The 17,014-nt window shown below is 46.7% G+C and overlaps 1 protein-coding gene across 1 annotated transcript in view; it reads right to left on the bottom strand.

The window, feature by feature from the left end:
- The window catches only part of LOC134910834 (cytochrome P450 2K1-like), a 66,970-nt gene that overhangs the window by 8,425 nt on the left and 41,531 nt on the right, over positions 1-17,014 (bottom strand). Inside the window, exons 7-8 of the mRNA XM_063919218.1 lie at positions 10,645-10,829; positions 5,089-5,230 (exon numbers count right to left, since the gene is read on the bottom strand). Of these exons, the coding sequence (XP_063775288.1) occupies positions 5,089-5,230; positions 10,645-10,829 (327 nt within the window). The remainder of the gene's footprint in view (positions 1-5,088; positions 5,231-10,644; positions 10,830-17,014) is intronic.

The raw sequence follows: 17,014 nt of genomic DNA on the forward strand, positions 1-17,014 counted from the left end.
TGTGGATGAGAGACGTGGTCTCTTGGGAAGAGCGAAGGGACCAGGTTGGGAGATATTTTGAGATAATCGAAGTGATGTACGTTGGTGTAGTATGGTTAATAGCCTTGTGTGTAAGTAAAAGTATTTTATATTGAATACAGTAGAATACAGGTAGCCAATGGAGGGACTGACATAGTGGGTCTGCAGACGATGAACATCTAGCAGGAGAATTAACCTTGCAGCTGCACTCAGAAGGGATTGTAGTGGTGAGAGTCTCGTTTAGGAGACTATTGCAAGAATCAATGCGGGAGATAATAAGAGCATGGATCAGAGTTTTTGCTGTGTCTTGTATAAGGTATGATCGTATTTTGGATATGTTTCTTAGATGTATGTAACAGGATTTTGAGACAGATTGAATGTGGGGAACAAAGGACAGTTCAGAGTCAAGTATGACACCTAGGCAGCGAGCTTGTGGGGTAGGGGTGATTGCAGAGTTCTCAACAGTGATAGAAACATCAGGTTGGTAACTGCTATTGACCGGTGGAAATATAATTAACTATTTGGAAATATTAAGTTTGAGGTGGCGAGATGATATCCAAGATGAAACAGCAGAGAGGCATCCAGTGACACAGCCCAATACAGATGGTGACAAATCAGGGGAGGATAGTTAGATTTGAGTATCATCTGCATACAGATGATCCCGAAATCCAAAAGAGCTGTTTAGTTTACCAAGAGATGAGGTATAGATAGAGAAAAGAGAGGACCTAAGACTGGGCCTTGCGGTACTCCAACTGAAAGAGCAGGTGGATTCAGAGAAACGGACACTGAAAGAGCGATTAGGTAGGTAGGATAGGAACCAAGAGAGGGGCGTGTCCTGAAGACCTAGGGATTGTAGTGTTTGTATGAGAAGAGAGTGGTCAAGGGTGTCAAAAGCAGCAGAGAGATCTAGAAGAATAAGGAGTGAGTAATGGCCTTTAGACTTTGCAGTGACTAGATCATTCACTAATTTATTCAGTGCTGTCTCTGTGGAGTGTTGGGAAAGAAAGCCTGATTGATGTGGGTCCAATAAGTTGTATGAGTTAAGAAAGTATGTAAGGCGAGTGTAGGCAAGTTTCTCAAGTAGCTTGGAGAAGCATGGGAGCTGAGAGATGGGACGGTACTTTGAGAGAGAGTTAGGGTCAGAATTTAGTTTGTTCAGAATGGGAGTAATCACTGCATGTTTGTATAGAGATGGAAAGATACCAGTAGAGAGAGAGAGAGAGAGAGAGAGAGAGAGAGAGAGAGGGATTACAGATGTTAGTTAGGGTTGTGATGAGCACAGGACACAGAGTTTTACTAATTTGTGAGGATCAAGAGGAGAGGTAGTAGAGAAGCAGGATGAGAAGAGTGTTGATACTTCATCTTCATTTGTGCGATCAAATGAAGTGAAAGTGCCAGAGGGTTCAGGTAGGGAATTTAGTAGGTCACTGGTTTAGGAATATACCATTTCATCTTGGATCATATCAATCTTGTCCTTGAATAAGAATATTCTGGAGCAATTATATATTGGACCGGTGCTAGGGTAGCTGCTCCGGAAAGCAGCTGTCCCCACAGTCTCTAACACTATTGATTCCATTGCTAATTAGTAGCAGTGGAAGTTTACACTGCCAGGAATGTGCATTGCTAATGCTGATTCAGGGCTGGAGAGGGAGGTGGGATCCTAGGAAGGAGCAGGGCCCCGGGAACCAACTCCACCTGGACATAGCGTAGCATTCCGCAGTCAACCTCCAAAAACTTTCAATTTGAAAGTAGGTCCCCCTTCTAGTGCATGGAGACTACGGTAACGAGGAGAGATCCATGATGTCTCCTGTAATACCTGTATAGTAAAAAGTCCCAATACCTAATTCCTACAAAAGAAGGTAAAAGATAATATTTTCACCTAAGCAAGGATGATCTATTTATCATTAATGGTACCGTGTCTGAGGTCTGTATAATAGCATATTCCACCGACAATGTTATTTAGCAATCCACCTTTATAGCTCCAGCGAATACCACATTCCTATATTATTTTGTAATAAAGATATTCCAACACACCATACAACATGCAGAACAGTCCCGATGACCCTTAACTGTGACTATTTAAGAATGAACCGTGTCATAAGGCCCCACCCTTATCATGGCAAATTGCGGAAAATTGTGGATCCGCAAGTAAGACCGGGGATAAAATGATGCAATTTGTGTCAGATCAGCCCTGCCCCCTCTGTAAGGGGCTGCGATTACCAACATTAACTCCCTATCCTGCCCTTTTCACCAGGAAGTGGATGGGATATGGGAGATGCAGGGGTTGGGGGGACTACCGGAAAATTCTGAAAATTCTGGGAGAGAAGGCACGGGTGGAATGAACCATTTTAGCATGGTGGAGCCTTGGTGATTTTGGACTCACCAAAGGGATTATGGAATCTGCCTGTAAGCTTTGCATACCGCTGTTTGTGTCAAGAGTGAGGACACCGTTGGGGAAGGGGCACTGTGGGACCTTACCGGACAGGTACGTTTCGGTATTACTGGTGGTGAAATGTGCCACCACTATTATTCTTGGAGCTCTGGATGAGGCTCAGCGTGTAATATTTCAGGAGTCTTGTCTAAATGTAGTAATAACATTATTCAGAGGTGGCCACTGATTAGGACACATTGCAGTTTGCCGTACAATGGCAAAGAGCGCACACGCAGCGGCCGCATCGCTCCAGCGTGGTCATTCACATTGCAAACTTATCCCCAAAGGATGTGGCCGCGAGATGATTGACAGCGGCGGCGGCGGGAGTTGGGCGGGCGGCCATGCGGCATTGCGGGGGCATGGCTTGCAAAACTGTGAATGTGTCATCACGCGCAGCCGCTCAGAGAAAAAAACATGGCGCCGGACTGCCTGCCGGCGTAGCAAGGCTGCGCAGGCAGGGGTCGACCTTATATCAATAATTGCGCACGCGGGGTGGTGCCACACACATGCTGGGCGGCCTTGCTCTGTGCTGGGCGGCCCCCAGCGTGTGAGGAGATGGATGCAGATCTTGCTGCGGATGCAACGATCTGCGTCCATCTCTGAATAACGCATAGTCACTCGGAAAAGATACAGGCAGCGGCCATTAAAATGCTGCAGTGCACGTTGCATGGATAAACTGAGGGTGTGTACACACGGTGAGATATTTTCTTTTGATTTTCACTATATAGTCAAAATCGCAAGAAAAGTTAGTGCAGATCGCAAGGTGAAGTCATCTTGCGATCCCGATTCGATCCCGATGCGTGGTCCCGTCAGGTCTGCATCGCAAGAAAAGATAGACTGTGCAGGCAAGTCAATCCTTGCTAGATCGGTGTACTATCTAGTTCATCTCACATGTCAATGACATCTCACATAAGCCAAAATCGTAAGTCCATATCTCAAGAAAAGTTTATAAAAATTGGTGGTGCTGGGCTCCGGGGAGTTCAAGGGAAATCGCAAGTGAAAATCGGGCATAGCAAGGATCTCACCGTGTGTACACACCTTTACATTTCATCCAGATACACAGGAGGATGTTTAGTAACAAATATTAAAAGATATCACTGATCAGTAATGCTTATACAGTAGCGGCTCTTGCCACGGGCAAGCAGGCTTTTTGCCCGGGGCGCCGCTACCCTGAGGGCGCCGCCGTGGCAAGAGCCGCTACTAATCCTCCCTCCCCGCTCCCCGGCTGCAGCGAGCGCCCTAGTGTCAGTGCGGTGCTGCTATGGGAGAGACGTCATGATGTCTATCCCATAGAGAGGAGCCAGCGCCCGGAGACAGCAGCAGCAGCGGTCCGGAAGCAGGAGCGAGGCTGGTAAGTATTGTTTTGTTTCTTTTAGGCTTTGAAAGCGTCGCTACTACAGGGGGCACAAACTGGGGGCACTACTACAGGGGGAACATACAGGGGGCACAGCTACAAGGGGCACAGCTACTGGGGGCAGATCTACAGAGAGCACATACTGGGGGAGTTGCTACAGGGGGAACAGCTACTGGGGGCAAATCAGCTGGGGGCACAGCTACAAGAGGCACAGCTACTGGGGGCAGATCTACAGGGAGCACATACTGGAGGCACCGCTACAGGGGGAACAGCTACTGGAGGCAAATGAACTGGGGGCACAGCTACAAGGGGCCTGCTACAGGGGGCAGATCTACAGGGAGCACATACTGGAGGCACCGCTACAGGGGGAACAGCTACTGGAGGCAAATGAACTGGGGGCACAGCTACAAGGGGCCTGCTACAGGGGGCAGATCTACAGGGAGCACATACTGGAGGCACTGCTACAGGGGGAACAGCTACTGGAGGCAAATCAACTGGGGGCACAGCTACAAGGGGCCTGCTACAGGGGGCACAGCTACAGGGGGCACAACTACTGGGGGCAAATCTACAGGGGGGCACAACTACTGGGGGCACAGCTACAGGGGGCAAATCAACTGGGGGGCACAACTACTTGGGGCAAATCTGGGGGCACTGCTACTGGGGGCATAACTGTGGCCACGACCGTCCCCTATGAAGCCACGCCACTATTTTTAGCTAACTAACTGTTTTGCCGGGGTTCACTACGATCTGCCGGCGGCCGGCCTCCCGGCAACCAGCATACCGGCGCCGGGAGGCCGGCCGCCGGCTTACCGACAGTGTGGCGAGCGCAAATGAGCCCCTTGCGGGCTCGCTGCGCTCGCCACGCTACGTGCACGGTGGCGCGCTACCACACTATTTTATTCTCCCTCCAGGGGGGTCGTGGACCCCCACGAGGGAGAATAAGTGTCGGTATGCCGGCTGTCGGGCTCCCGGCGCCGGTATGCTGGTCGCCGGGAGCCCGACCGCCGGCATACTGAAGACCACCCGTTTTGCCGCGGGGTGTGGGGGTGAGGGCGCCAGTGGAAACTTTTGCACTGGGCGCTGCAAGGTGTAGAACCGGCCCTGTGCTTATAGTGTGGTATTCTATCACTTACAGTACAGTGCAATGGCTAGCATAGTGCCTCGTGCCTCAGTACTGCTTATCGGGTAATCTGTCCATGATACCAGGAGACACAACATACTGCGCTGCCAGTGTTGTAGTAACAGTAATATAATACATCACAAAGGCCGGGCACATAGTACATACCTGCAGAGAATGGCATAAACGCATCTTTCTTGATAAAATTTCCTTTGGCGTCAAGAAAATGATTTGGGTAAAACTCATCAGGTTTCTCAAATTGTGTCTTGTCTCTCAGTACAGATGACAGTAATGGGATTATATAGGTTCCCTAGGATGAGAGACACTTGTATATAAAGGCTGCACAGCTGGGACAGTGAGATATCAGCCAGTAACTATCCTGAAAGCTTCTAGTTATTAGCTGGACTATTTCCTGCAAGTCACATGACAGATGATATTATTGTGTATTTATATAGCACCACCATATTACACAGCGCTGTACAGAGACTGACTAATCAGTCACATCAGTCCCTGATCCACTGGTGCTTATAGCCTATGGGGGTCATTCAGATCTGATCGCTGCTGTGCGTGATCAGGTCCTACAGTAACTGCGCATGCATATGCACCGCAATGCACACGCGCGTTGGACAGCAACAAAGGGCATCGCCGGTCAGCGATGGGATGGTGCGAAAAATCTGTTTGCACGGGCGTTCGCAAGGGGATTGACAGGAGGAAGGCGTTTGTGGGGGGTAACTGACCGTTTACTGGGAGTGTCCGGAAAAACGCAGGCAGTACCAAGCGTTTTCAAGGAGGGTGTGTGACGGCAGCTCCGGCCCCCGATCAGCCTGATGTGAATGCACTGGAGGAGTAAGTCCTGGGCTGCGCAGAGACTGCACAAAGTGAATTTTAGCAGCTCGGCGTACACATGCGATCACACACTTGCACGGCGAATATACTCTCCCCTTGGAGGCGGCGACTATGTGAATGCAGGACAGCAAAAACGCAGCCAAGCGATCAGATCTGAATCACCCCCTATATTACCTACCACATAAACCGGTGTGGATCATTGGGTCAATCCTGTCTAGGTCGACAGTCATTAGGTCAACCACTGAAGGTCGACAGTAAGTAGGTCGTCACTGACTCAAGGTCCACACATGACTTGGTCGACAGGTATGGAAGGTCGACATGGTCATTAGGTCGACATAGGCAAGGTCAACACACAAAAGGTTGACACAGTTTTTTTTTGTTTCTTGACCCGAAGTTCCATCTGGGACCACCGACAGTTGAAACGCATCCCATCATGGGGCTCGCTTTGCTCGCCACGCTTTGGGCACGGTGGCTTGCTATGCTCACCTCAAGGTTTATAACCAACTCTACGCCCACTTGGATAGAGGAGGTATGAAAAGCTCCTGAAACCCCCAAAACTGTGTCGACCTTTTGTGTGTCAACCTTGCCATGTCGACATAATGACCATGTCAACCCAGTCATGTGTTGACCATCAGTCAGTGTTGACCTACTTACTGTCGACCTTATGTGTTCAACCTAATGACTGTCGACCTAGACAGGGTAGACCTAAAGACCGGATACCCCAAAACATACACACATGGGATCCATTTTGTCAGCAACCAGCAACTAATTTACCAACCAGTATATTTCTCTGCTCTAGGAGGAAACCAGGGTAACCAGAGTAAACTGCACACACAAGGGAGAACATATAAACACAACACAGATGGTGCCCTGGTTGGAATTAAATCCATCATCACCATCCTGGTTTTAATACTTAGGTGCACTCTCATTTTAAATTGAAGAGTGCCACTATTATACTTTATGATGTTGCCCCATGCAATCACCACATCATGACACCCTACACTAGGGATGAGCATCAACCATCGATGATTTGAATTATGAGTGGTCTGAGACCAATGGTGAATACTTTTACCATTGATGGGGGAGAACCAGAAGGTTTACCGCAATCGATGGTAGAGAGCTACCGATTTTTTTGTTCTCCAAGTGTCAGGATACGGAGCTTAGCTCCGCCCACTGACACCTGTGAAGTCCCACCCCTGGGGCTCTGATTGGCCTGCAGCTCATACAACACTAATCCAGGGGTGACGACCCACGGGTAAATCCATCAATGGTTTCCTTACAGATGGTTTAACAAAATGGAGGTTATCCAATGGTAACCATCGATGGATAACCCAACGATGATCATCCCTACCCTACACTACAGAAATAATACCAGGCGGTATATTTACTAAGGTCCCAATTTTTTCCAAGGTTTTTTTTTTTTTTCTAAGTGTCATCTCGGGAATTTACTAAACACCAATCTCGGCAGTGTTGGGGCTATTTGTATTGTTTCTCGACAGAGGTCACAAATACGAATGAATAGACCATCAGTCAAACGCGCCTGTTATTTGATACAACTCGGTAATTTACTAAGAATTTGTATTCTAAATCACTGCCGACAATAGCCAAACACTGCCGGTAAAGCATAGACTTCGTAAAAAAAAGCAGTTTTAAAATAGACCTGCTTTTTGGTGGCGTGTTCAGATAGTCATGCACGGATCAGTGAAATCCGTGCATGCTTCTCTGTGGAAAGGGGTCTGAAAGTGTAAAAAATCGAAGAAAAAAAATGTGTGAGGTCCCCCCTCCCATGCATAACCAGCCTCGGGCTCTTTAATTCGGCCCTGGTTGTTTAGATACCGGAATAAAATTGCACAGGGGTTCCCCGTATTTAGCCAACCTGCACCGGGCTCTGCGTCCGGTCCTGGTTCCAAAAATACGGGGGACAAAAGATGTAGGGGTCCCCCGTATTTTTAAAACCAGCACCGGGCTCCACTAGTCAGAGAGATAATGCCACAGCTGGGGGACACTTTTATATAGGTCCCTGCGGCCGTGGCATTACCCCCCCAACTAGTCACCCCTGGCCGGGGTTCCCTCTCCAGGCATCCAAGGAACAGGGGTGAAGCCCGAGGCTGTCCCTCCCATCCCTGGGCGGTGGATGGGGGGGGGGGCTGATAGCCCTTTTTTGTGTTAAAAAAAGAATATTGTTTTTTGTCGTAGAACTGTGTGAGTGTAAGTGTGCATGTATGTTAATTAAAGTTCTACTTTCAAGGTGTGTGTGTTCTGTTTTTATTTGGGTATTTTTGTTTTTGTAGAACTACAGGTACCAGAGGGTCCGTTATTTCCCCGCATGCTGGTACTTGTGGTTCTCCAATTACCAACTTGCGGGGGAGGCTTGCTGGGACTTGTAGTTCTACGACAATAAACAATATTCTTTTTTTTACACAAACAAAGGCTATCAGCCCTTCATCCACCGCCCAGGGATGGGGGACAGCCTCGGGCTTCACCCCTGGTCCTTGGGTGCCTGAAGGGGGGGACCCATTGATTTAAGGGGTCCCCACTCCTCCAGGGAACCCCTACCAGGGATGACTAGTTGGGGGGGGTAATGCCACGGCCGCAGGGACCTATATAAAAGTGTTACCCGACTGTGGCATTATCTCTCTGGCTAGTGGAGCCCGGTGCTGGTTTTAAAAATACGGGGGACCCCTACATCTTTTGTCCCCCGTATTTTTGGAACCAGGACCGGACGCAGAGCCTGATGCTGGTTGGCTAAATACGGGGAACCCCTGTGCAATTTCCCCCCGGTATTTAAACAACCAGGGCCGGCTCAAAGAGCCCGAGGCTGGTTATGCTTAGGAGGCCCCCCCCCAAGCATTTTTTTTTTTTTTTACTTTTAACTGTTTAAATACCTCACATACTTTACACAATGAAGCCCTGCACGGATCTCACTGATCCGGCCGGGCTTCACTGTGTTATGTCCGGCAGTGTTTTACTAATCACTCCCGTAAAACACTGCCCAACAATACGAATAACATCAACATCGGAAAATACGAAAAACGCACACTCGGCAGCTTAGTAAATTACCGAAAATAATTTCAAAAAGTTGAAGAAACATACAGCCGATAAAATTCGAGTTTAAACTCCCACCAATTCAGCAGAAACACGATTCTTAGTAAATATACCCCCAGATTCAGGACATGGGGAAGGGGCCCTAAAAGTGTCCAATCTCCTCCATCCTAGCACCCAGAAACTCAGCTGCATTTTTTTAAACAAGGAGGTCCCCAATTTCAAATGTTAATGCCCAGACTTCCCATTCCAGGCTTCAATAAAGTCAGCACTTGACTCATTTAATGCAGTAGATTTTTTAAAATGAAATTAATTATTGGGCAACCTATATTATTCCAACATATTCTTTGCATTTTATTGAAGATTGCTAATTAAAAAATAATATATATATATATATATATCTGTATATATACATTTTCAAGTGCAGATTTTATTATGAAAACCTGTGTGTATGGCTTTTTTCTCTGTTTAGGGAAAAGTGAATTGATGCCAAAGCAACAATTACAAAGTATGGGGGTTATTCAGTAAGGATTGCAGATTCTGCTAAAAATCCTGCCCATCGGCTGCGACCGCAATTTAATTGTGGTCGCAGCTGCTGTGGATGACCCCCTGAAGCCGCAGCTATGCTGCGTACACAGACAGTCCGTCACCATTTTTCTCATCGGAGCAGCTGCTTGTACGTCATGCGACCGCCCTGAAAACACAGCCGTCGCGCCTCTGTTTTCCCCATTGCCGCCCCCCACGACGGTCCGTCGCCGCCCTGCGAACGCCTCTGCCTGTCAGTCAGGCAGAGGCGTTCGCAGCCAATGCAATCCAATCGCATTGACCAGGTGCACACTCGCAAGATGGGACCTGCATGTGCGCAATAACGCTGCCAGCGGGGTTATTGCGGTCACATCGCTTAGGGATGCAACTTGAATCACCCCCTATGTCTTGTTATTGTTTAGGAAATAGAACACAGATGTTTGTATTTACTGTAGTTTGTGTTTTTGCCATTTCAATAAAAACAACAAACTGAGCTATTTGCTGAAAATCAGACTCTTCTGATTTAGAAACAACAAACAAACAAACAAACAAACAAACAAACAAACTATGTATAATTTGTGTGGGTTCTGTATGTAAATGTAGCCTGGTGATCCATGCACACACATCTATTTGGAATCTGATGTGGTTCTAACCAATTTCAGTGAATGTACTGATCACCTATGACAGCATTTATTATTGATATAGGGCATTTGTGGATGCCACTTTTTTAGTGATTGTGGAAGTCCGTTTCAAGGGAATATATATTCCAGCCACTAAGTGGTATTGCTGCAGTGATCAAGTCCTTAATAGATGGATGGGTAATCCCAATCATCTGATTTGAAGTTAAATCGTCATAATACCCCTGAAGAAATCATCTTGACGAAATGCGTAGGTTTCACCAAGCTACAACGTATCGTGTCTCTGTAACTGCACTGTCCCACCCAGAGCTCACACCTTTGCTAAGGTGAGGGTGGGTCATATAACATCTATTGTACATTTTATGGAATTTTTAGAAGTACATTGTACCAATAAAACAGTGTTTTGACTATTATTTTTTGAGGGTGATATTTCTAGTGAGAGGGTCCACTTCAGGTATCCTGAATCCACTCAGTTTACAAAGACTTTTGGAACATCCAACATCGGATTGGTTCATATTTATTGTTTTGAAGTAAATTCAGTACTGTATATACTAGCGCACTTGGATATTGTTTGTTTATGTGATTTATATAGGTTCCCCTAACAGGGGTTACATCCTTAGTGCTGCTTTTAATAGGAGTATTTTGGTTTTTCTAGAACATATAAAATACTCACTTTTGGAATAAAATATCCCTTGAAGGTCACATCTGTAGATGTCTCACGGGCCAAACTGAGAGGGACAATGTCGGAATACCTCTGGATCTCATGTATGACTGCGTATGTAAATGGCATCTGCCCCCGGTGACTGTACAAAGGTTGTGCGGATCCAAAAACTCTGGAGATCTCTTCTTGGACCTTTTCTAAAATGATATAAAAATATAGACAGACATGTCTGAAATAAAATCTATTTTGATGGTTCATATTATGATGTTCATTGAGAGGTGACTGTGCAATGATGCCTACAGGAGTGTGATGAGGGTTATCGCAGGACTTGAGTTTTTGAAAATGTTTTCCAAATTCCAAGGGAAGAATAATATTTCTTACCCAGTTGAGGAAATTACTGAGAGTGAACTCAAAGATTCTGACTGACTTTAATCTGTGAGATTCTGAGAGAGTCCCTACAAGCCCTTATGTCACAGAGTTGGACCAGGCTACCACTGGCTGCATATGAGTAGATTGTTGCGAGCCTGAGCGCTTGCTCAGACAGATTTTGTATTCAGATGCACCTTAAGAGTGATTGGTAACAATGCTATGAGCGATGGACAATACTGTAAAGTGGTCTGTGTGTAAAGCATGACAGGACTCTGGAGCACTGTAAAAGTGTGTCTTTAAGCTCTGATTGCAAAACAATATGGCTGTCAGGACTCTTTTGGGGCAAAGTGTGATTAGCATGATGCAGCTGTGCCAATGGCATAGCTTACATCTTCACTGCCCCTCTTAAACATAAAGGAACACACAACAAGTGTGTGGGTGCAGCACAGTGTAACAGTTGGCGAATGTGGGGCAGTCAAAATATATAAGCACAAACATGCTTGCAAAATTACGAGGAACAGGATTTTGGGACTGGGCTTGGAAGCTCCACCAGATCTGGTGATGAAAAAAAAGATAAGTGAGGTACAGTATGTTCTACTGGAGAAGGCTCACTGTTAAGCATTGATATAGGAGAGTGTCCCAGACTCTTGCAGGTATTTACTCAAGAGAGTCTCTGTCCAAGACAGCTGCACGTTCAGTAGGTGGTGAATCAGGAGAATCAGAAGGTTTTTTAAAAAAAAAACCCCAAAAGGTAGAACCTATTATGTTCATTTAGAGTGCCATCTGCTTCTACAACATAACTGTTACTCTTGTTGCAACTACTCTACATAATACATAGTGGTCTATGTACTAAGCCTTGGAGAGAGAAAGTAGATGGAGATAAAGTACCAACCAACCAGCTCTGTTGTTTTTCAAGCACAGCCTGTAACATAGCAGTTTATCTCCATCCACTTTATCTTTCTCCAAGGCTTAGTACAAAGACCCCACAATTTGTCAATTCAGTGGGGATTTGGATGCAACCATTTGTCTAGGATGTACAGTAGATTACTCAAACAGTGAGAGGATTTTTCGTAAATGGCCTTGAGCCACAATTTGGAATTCACTAATTCATCTTGCACATTGCTCTTAATGCGGTTTGAGCTTTGGCTTGGTAGTAGGAATGATGAAGCAAGTGCCCTTTGAAATAAGACATTGAGCAGGAGAGGAAAGTCCCTTGCTTGGAGTTTTTCTTAAGTTTGGTAGTGCCAGGAACACATCTGAATCATCTCTGGAACAATTGTTTTGCAGATCGGACTGCTCTCTCAGCCAGGCCATTGTTTTGTGGGTAGCAAGGGCTGCTGGTGGTTTGTGTAATGTCCCATTGACTTGTGAATCTCTGGAATTTTCATGGCATTATAAGTAGGAGCTGTTACGGCATACCATGCACAGTGACGAGTCAAGTAGCTTATTGATGACTGTAGTGCTTGTGAGGTTGAGTGGACAATCCATTTGGAACCAGCTAGATCATGACTCCACTAATACCGGGTGCTCGTTCCTCCTCCAATCAAAGATGTCAATGACAACAATGTTCCAGTAAAGGCATGGGACACTTAAGCTGTCCTCCCTTCAGTGTGTTCTCTGAAAAAGTGTTTTACACTGGTGGGAACATTGTGAGGCATCAGCGTAGGAGTTCTAGTTCCAGGTGTGATAAATGATCTTGACCCCAGAGATGAGGTTGATGACACTGACACAGATACTGTGCTACAAGATGCTAATGCTGCAGGAGGTGTCCTGTGTAAATGGACACCTCTTTTATGCTTATGTGATTTGCGGATCACTTGTGTGAGCATCGGACATCTGCATAACCCTCAGGTTACACAGCATTGCTGGGCTGTTCAGCCTTCTGGGGACAGTAAATCTACATCGGGAGATGCAAGCATTGGTTTCGTCAATCTTAGAAAATGGGACGACATGCCCCTATTTTTGGGAACACTGCCCAGCGCCTCACCCTCCCTGTCCCCAAATTACTGCAGTCCATCAATCAGGCTGCAGCTTAGGAGGCACTGCGTGCAGCGATGCAGGACCCATTCTACACAATTGCAGAACTGAGCCTATGCATGCAAAGTCCTCCCACCACCAGATTTGTACACAAACCCAATAGAAGAATCATTGCAACAGTGAGGAAGATAACCACTGTTATTATTTAGCTCATCAGTTACCTGCTCATGAAGGCCATTAGTAACTTGCCAAATCTCCATATTTGATGTTCTAGAGCCCAGCTAGCAATGCCAACATCCAAATTATTCTCTTTTGTTGGTGCCCAAACAAACCAAGCAATTCTGACACAAAAGTGACATTCCCTGTCACTGAAGTGCTTGGTTTGTCAAAATATAAATGTTCTTTTTATTAATAAACAACATTAGGATGGGTGGGAGATCCCAAGGAAAATTCTAACTTGCACTATTTTAGTTTATAGGATGTTGGTCACTTTGCATGCGCAGTTCAGACCCAATCGCTGTTGTGCACAGCAACGATCGGATCTGAATGACCCCCATGTGCACTGCAGGTGGGGCAGATATAACATGTGCAGAGAGAGTTAGATTTGGGTGGGGTGTGTTCAATCTGCAATCTAAATTGCAGTGTAAAAATAAAGCAGTCAGTATTTACCCTGCACAGAAACAATATAACATACCCAAATCTAACTCTCTCTGCACATGTTACATCTGCCCCACCTGCAGTGCACATGGTTTTGCCCATTAGCTAACAAATTTGCTGCTGCGGTCAGATCTGAATTAGGCCCAATGTGTGTGCCAGACACGTTGCTTTCATAAAATTAGCAGTAGATGAGATATACACGGATTCTCAGACTGGCCAAAGTGTTATCCAATAATTAGAGATGAGCGCCTGAAATTTTTCGGGTTTTGTGTTTTGGTTTTGGGTTCGGTTCCGCGGCCGTGTTTTGGGTTCGAACGCGTTTTGGCAAAACCTCACCGAATTATTTTTGTCGGATTCGGGTGTGTTTTGGATTCGGGTGTTTTTTTCCAAAAACACTAAAAAACAGCTTAAATCATAGAATTTGGGGGTCATTTTGATCCCAAAGTATTATTAACCTCAAAAACCATAATTTACACTCATTTTCAGTCTATTCTGAATACCTCACACCTCACAATATTATTTTTAGTCCTAAAATTTGCACCGAGGTCGCTGTGTGAGTAAGATAAGCGACCCTAGTGGCCGACACAAACACCGGGCCCATCTAGGAGTGGCACTGCAGTGTCACGCAGGATGTCCCTTCCAAAAAACCCTCCCCAAACAGCACATGACGCAAAGAAAAAAAGAGGCGCAATGAGGTAGCTGTGTGAGTAAGATTAGCGACCCTAGTGGCCGACACAAACACCGGGCCCATCTAGGAGTGGCACTGCAGTGTCACGCAGGATGGCCCTTCCAAAAAACCCTCCCCAAACAGCACATGACGCAAAGAAAAAAAGAGGCGCAATGAGGTAGCTGTGTGAGTAAGATTAGCGACCCTAGTGGCCGACACAAACACCGGGCCCATCTAGGAGTGGCACTGCAGTGTCACGCAGGATGGCCCTTCCAAAAAACCCTCCCCAAACAGCACATGACGCAAAGAAAAAAAGAGGCGCAATGAGGTAGCTGACTGTGTGAGTAAGATTAGCGACCCTAGTGGCCGACACAAACACCGGGCCCATCTAGGAGTGGCACTGCAGTGTCACGCAGGATGTCCCTTCCAAAAAACCCTCCCCAAACAGCACATGACGCAAAGAAAAAAAGAGGCGCAATGAGGTAGCTGTGTGAGTAAGATTAGCGACCCTAGTGGCCGACACAAACACCGGGCCCATCTAGGAGTGGCACTGCAGTGTCACGCAGGATGTCCCTTCCAAAAAACCCTCCCCAATCAGCACATGATGCAAAGAAAAAGAAAAGAAAAAAGAGGTGCAAGATGGAATTATCCTTGGGCCCTCCCACCCACCCTTATGTTGTATAAACAAAACAGGACATGCACACTTTAACCAACCCATCATTTCAGTGACAGGGTCTGCCACACGACTGTGACTGATATGACGGGTTGGTTTGGACCCCCCCCAAAAAAGAAGCAATTAATCTCTCCTTGCACAAACTGGCTCTACAGAGGCAAGATGTCCACCTCATCTTCACCCTCCGATATATCACCGTGTACATCCCCCTCCTCACAGATTATCAATTCGTCCCCACTGGAATCCACCATCTCAGCTCCCTGTGTACTTTGTGGAGGCAATTGCTGCTGGTCAATGTCTCCGCGGAGGAATTGATTATAATTCATTTTAATGAACATCATCTTCTCCACATTTTCTGGATGTAACCTCGTACGCCGATTGCTGACAAGGTGAGCGGCGGCACTAAACACTCTTTCGGAGTACACACTTGTGGGAGGGCAACTTAGGTAGAATAAAGCCAGTTTGTGCAAGGGCCTCCAAATTGCCTCTTTTTCCTGCCAGTATAAGTACGGACTGTGTGACGTGCCTACTTGGATGCGGTCACTCATATAATCCTCCACCATTCTATCAATGTTGAGAGAATCATATGCAGTGACAGTAGACGACATGTCCGTAATCGTTGTCAGGTCCTTCAGTCCGGACCAGATGTCAGCATCAGCAGTCGCTCCAGACTGCCCTGCATCACCGCCAGCGGGTGGGCTCGGAATTCTGAGCCTTTTCCTCGCACCCCCAGTTGCGGGAGAATGTGAAGGAGGAGATGTTGACAGGTCGCGTTCCGCTTGACTTGACAATTTTGTCACCAGCAGGTCTTTCAACCCCAGCAGACCTGTGTCTGCCGGAAAGAGAGATCCAAGGTAGGCTTTAAATCTAGGATCGAGCACGGTGGCCAAAATGTAGTGCTCTGATTTCAACAGATTGACCACCCGTGAATCCTTGTTAAGCGAATTAAGGGCTGCATCCACAAGTCCCACATGCCTAGCGGAATCGCTCCGTGTTAGCTCCTTCTTCAATGCCTCCAGCTTCTTCTGCAAAAGCCTGATGAGGGGAATGACCTGACTCAGGCTGGCAGTGTCTGAACTGACTTCACGTGTGGCAAGTTCAAAGGGCATCAGAACCTTGCACAACGTTGAAATCATTCTCCACTGCACTTGAGACAGGTGCATTCCATCTCCTATATCGTGCTCAATTGTATAGGCTTGAATGGCCTTTTGCTGCTCCTCCAACCTCTGAAGCATATAGAGGGTTGAATTCCACCTCGTTACCACTTCTTGCTTCAGATGATGGCAGGGCAGGTTCAGTAGTTTTTGGTGGTGCTCCAGTCTTCTGTACGTGGTGCCTGTACGCCGAAAGTGTCCCGCAATTTTTCTGGCCACCGACAGCATCTCTTGCACGCCCCTGTCGTTTTTTAAAAAATTCTGCACCACCAAATTCAAGGTATGTGCAAAACATGGGACGTGCTGGAATTTGCCCATATTTAATGCACACACAATATTGCTGGCGTTGTCCGATGCCACAAATCCACAGGAGAGTCCAATTGGGGTAAGCCATTCCGCGATGATCTTCCTCAGTTGCCGTAAGAGGTTTTCAGCTGTGTGCGTATTCTGGAAAGCGGTGATACAAAGCGTAGCCTGCCTAGGAAAGAGTTGGCGTTTGCGAGATGCTGCTACTGGTGCCGCCGCTGCTGTTCTTGCGGCGGGAGTCCATACATCTACCCAGTGGGCTGTCACAGTCATATAGTCCTGACCCTGCCCTGCTCCACTTGTCCACATGTCCGTGGTTAAGTGGACATTGGGTACAACTGCATTTTTTAGGACACTGGTGAGTCTTTTTCTGACGTCCGTGTACATTCTCGGTATCGCCTGCCTAGAGAAGTGGAACCTAGATGGTATTTGGTAACGGGGGCACACTGCCTCAATAAATTGTCTAGTTCCCTGTGAACTAACGGCGGATACCGGACGCACGTCTAACACCAACATAGTTGTCAAGGACTCAGTTATCCGCTTTGCAGTAGGATGACTGCTGTGATATTTCATCTTCCT

The sequence above is a fragment of the Pseudophryne corroboree genome, chromosome 4 (genome assembly GCF_028390025.1).
Source record: "Pseudophryne corroboree isolate aPseCor3 chromosome 4, aPseCor3.hap2, whole genome shotgun sequence".
NCBI lineage: Eukaryota > Metazoa > Chordata > Amphibia > Anura > Myobatrachidae > Pseudophryne > Pseudophryne corroboree.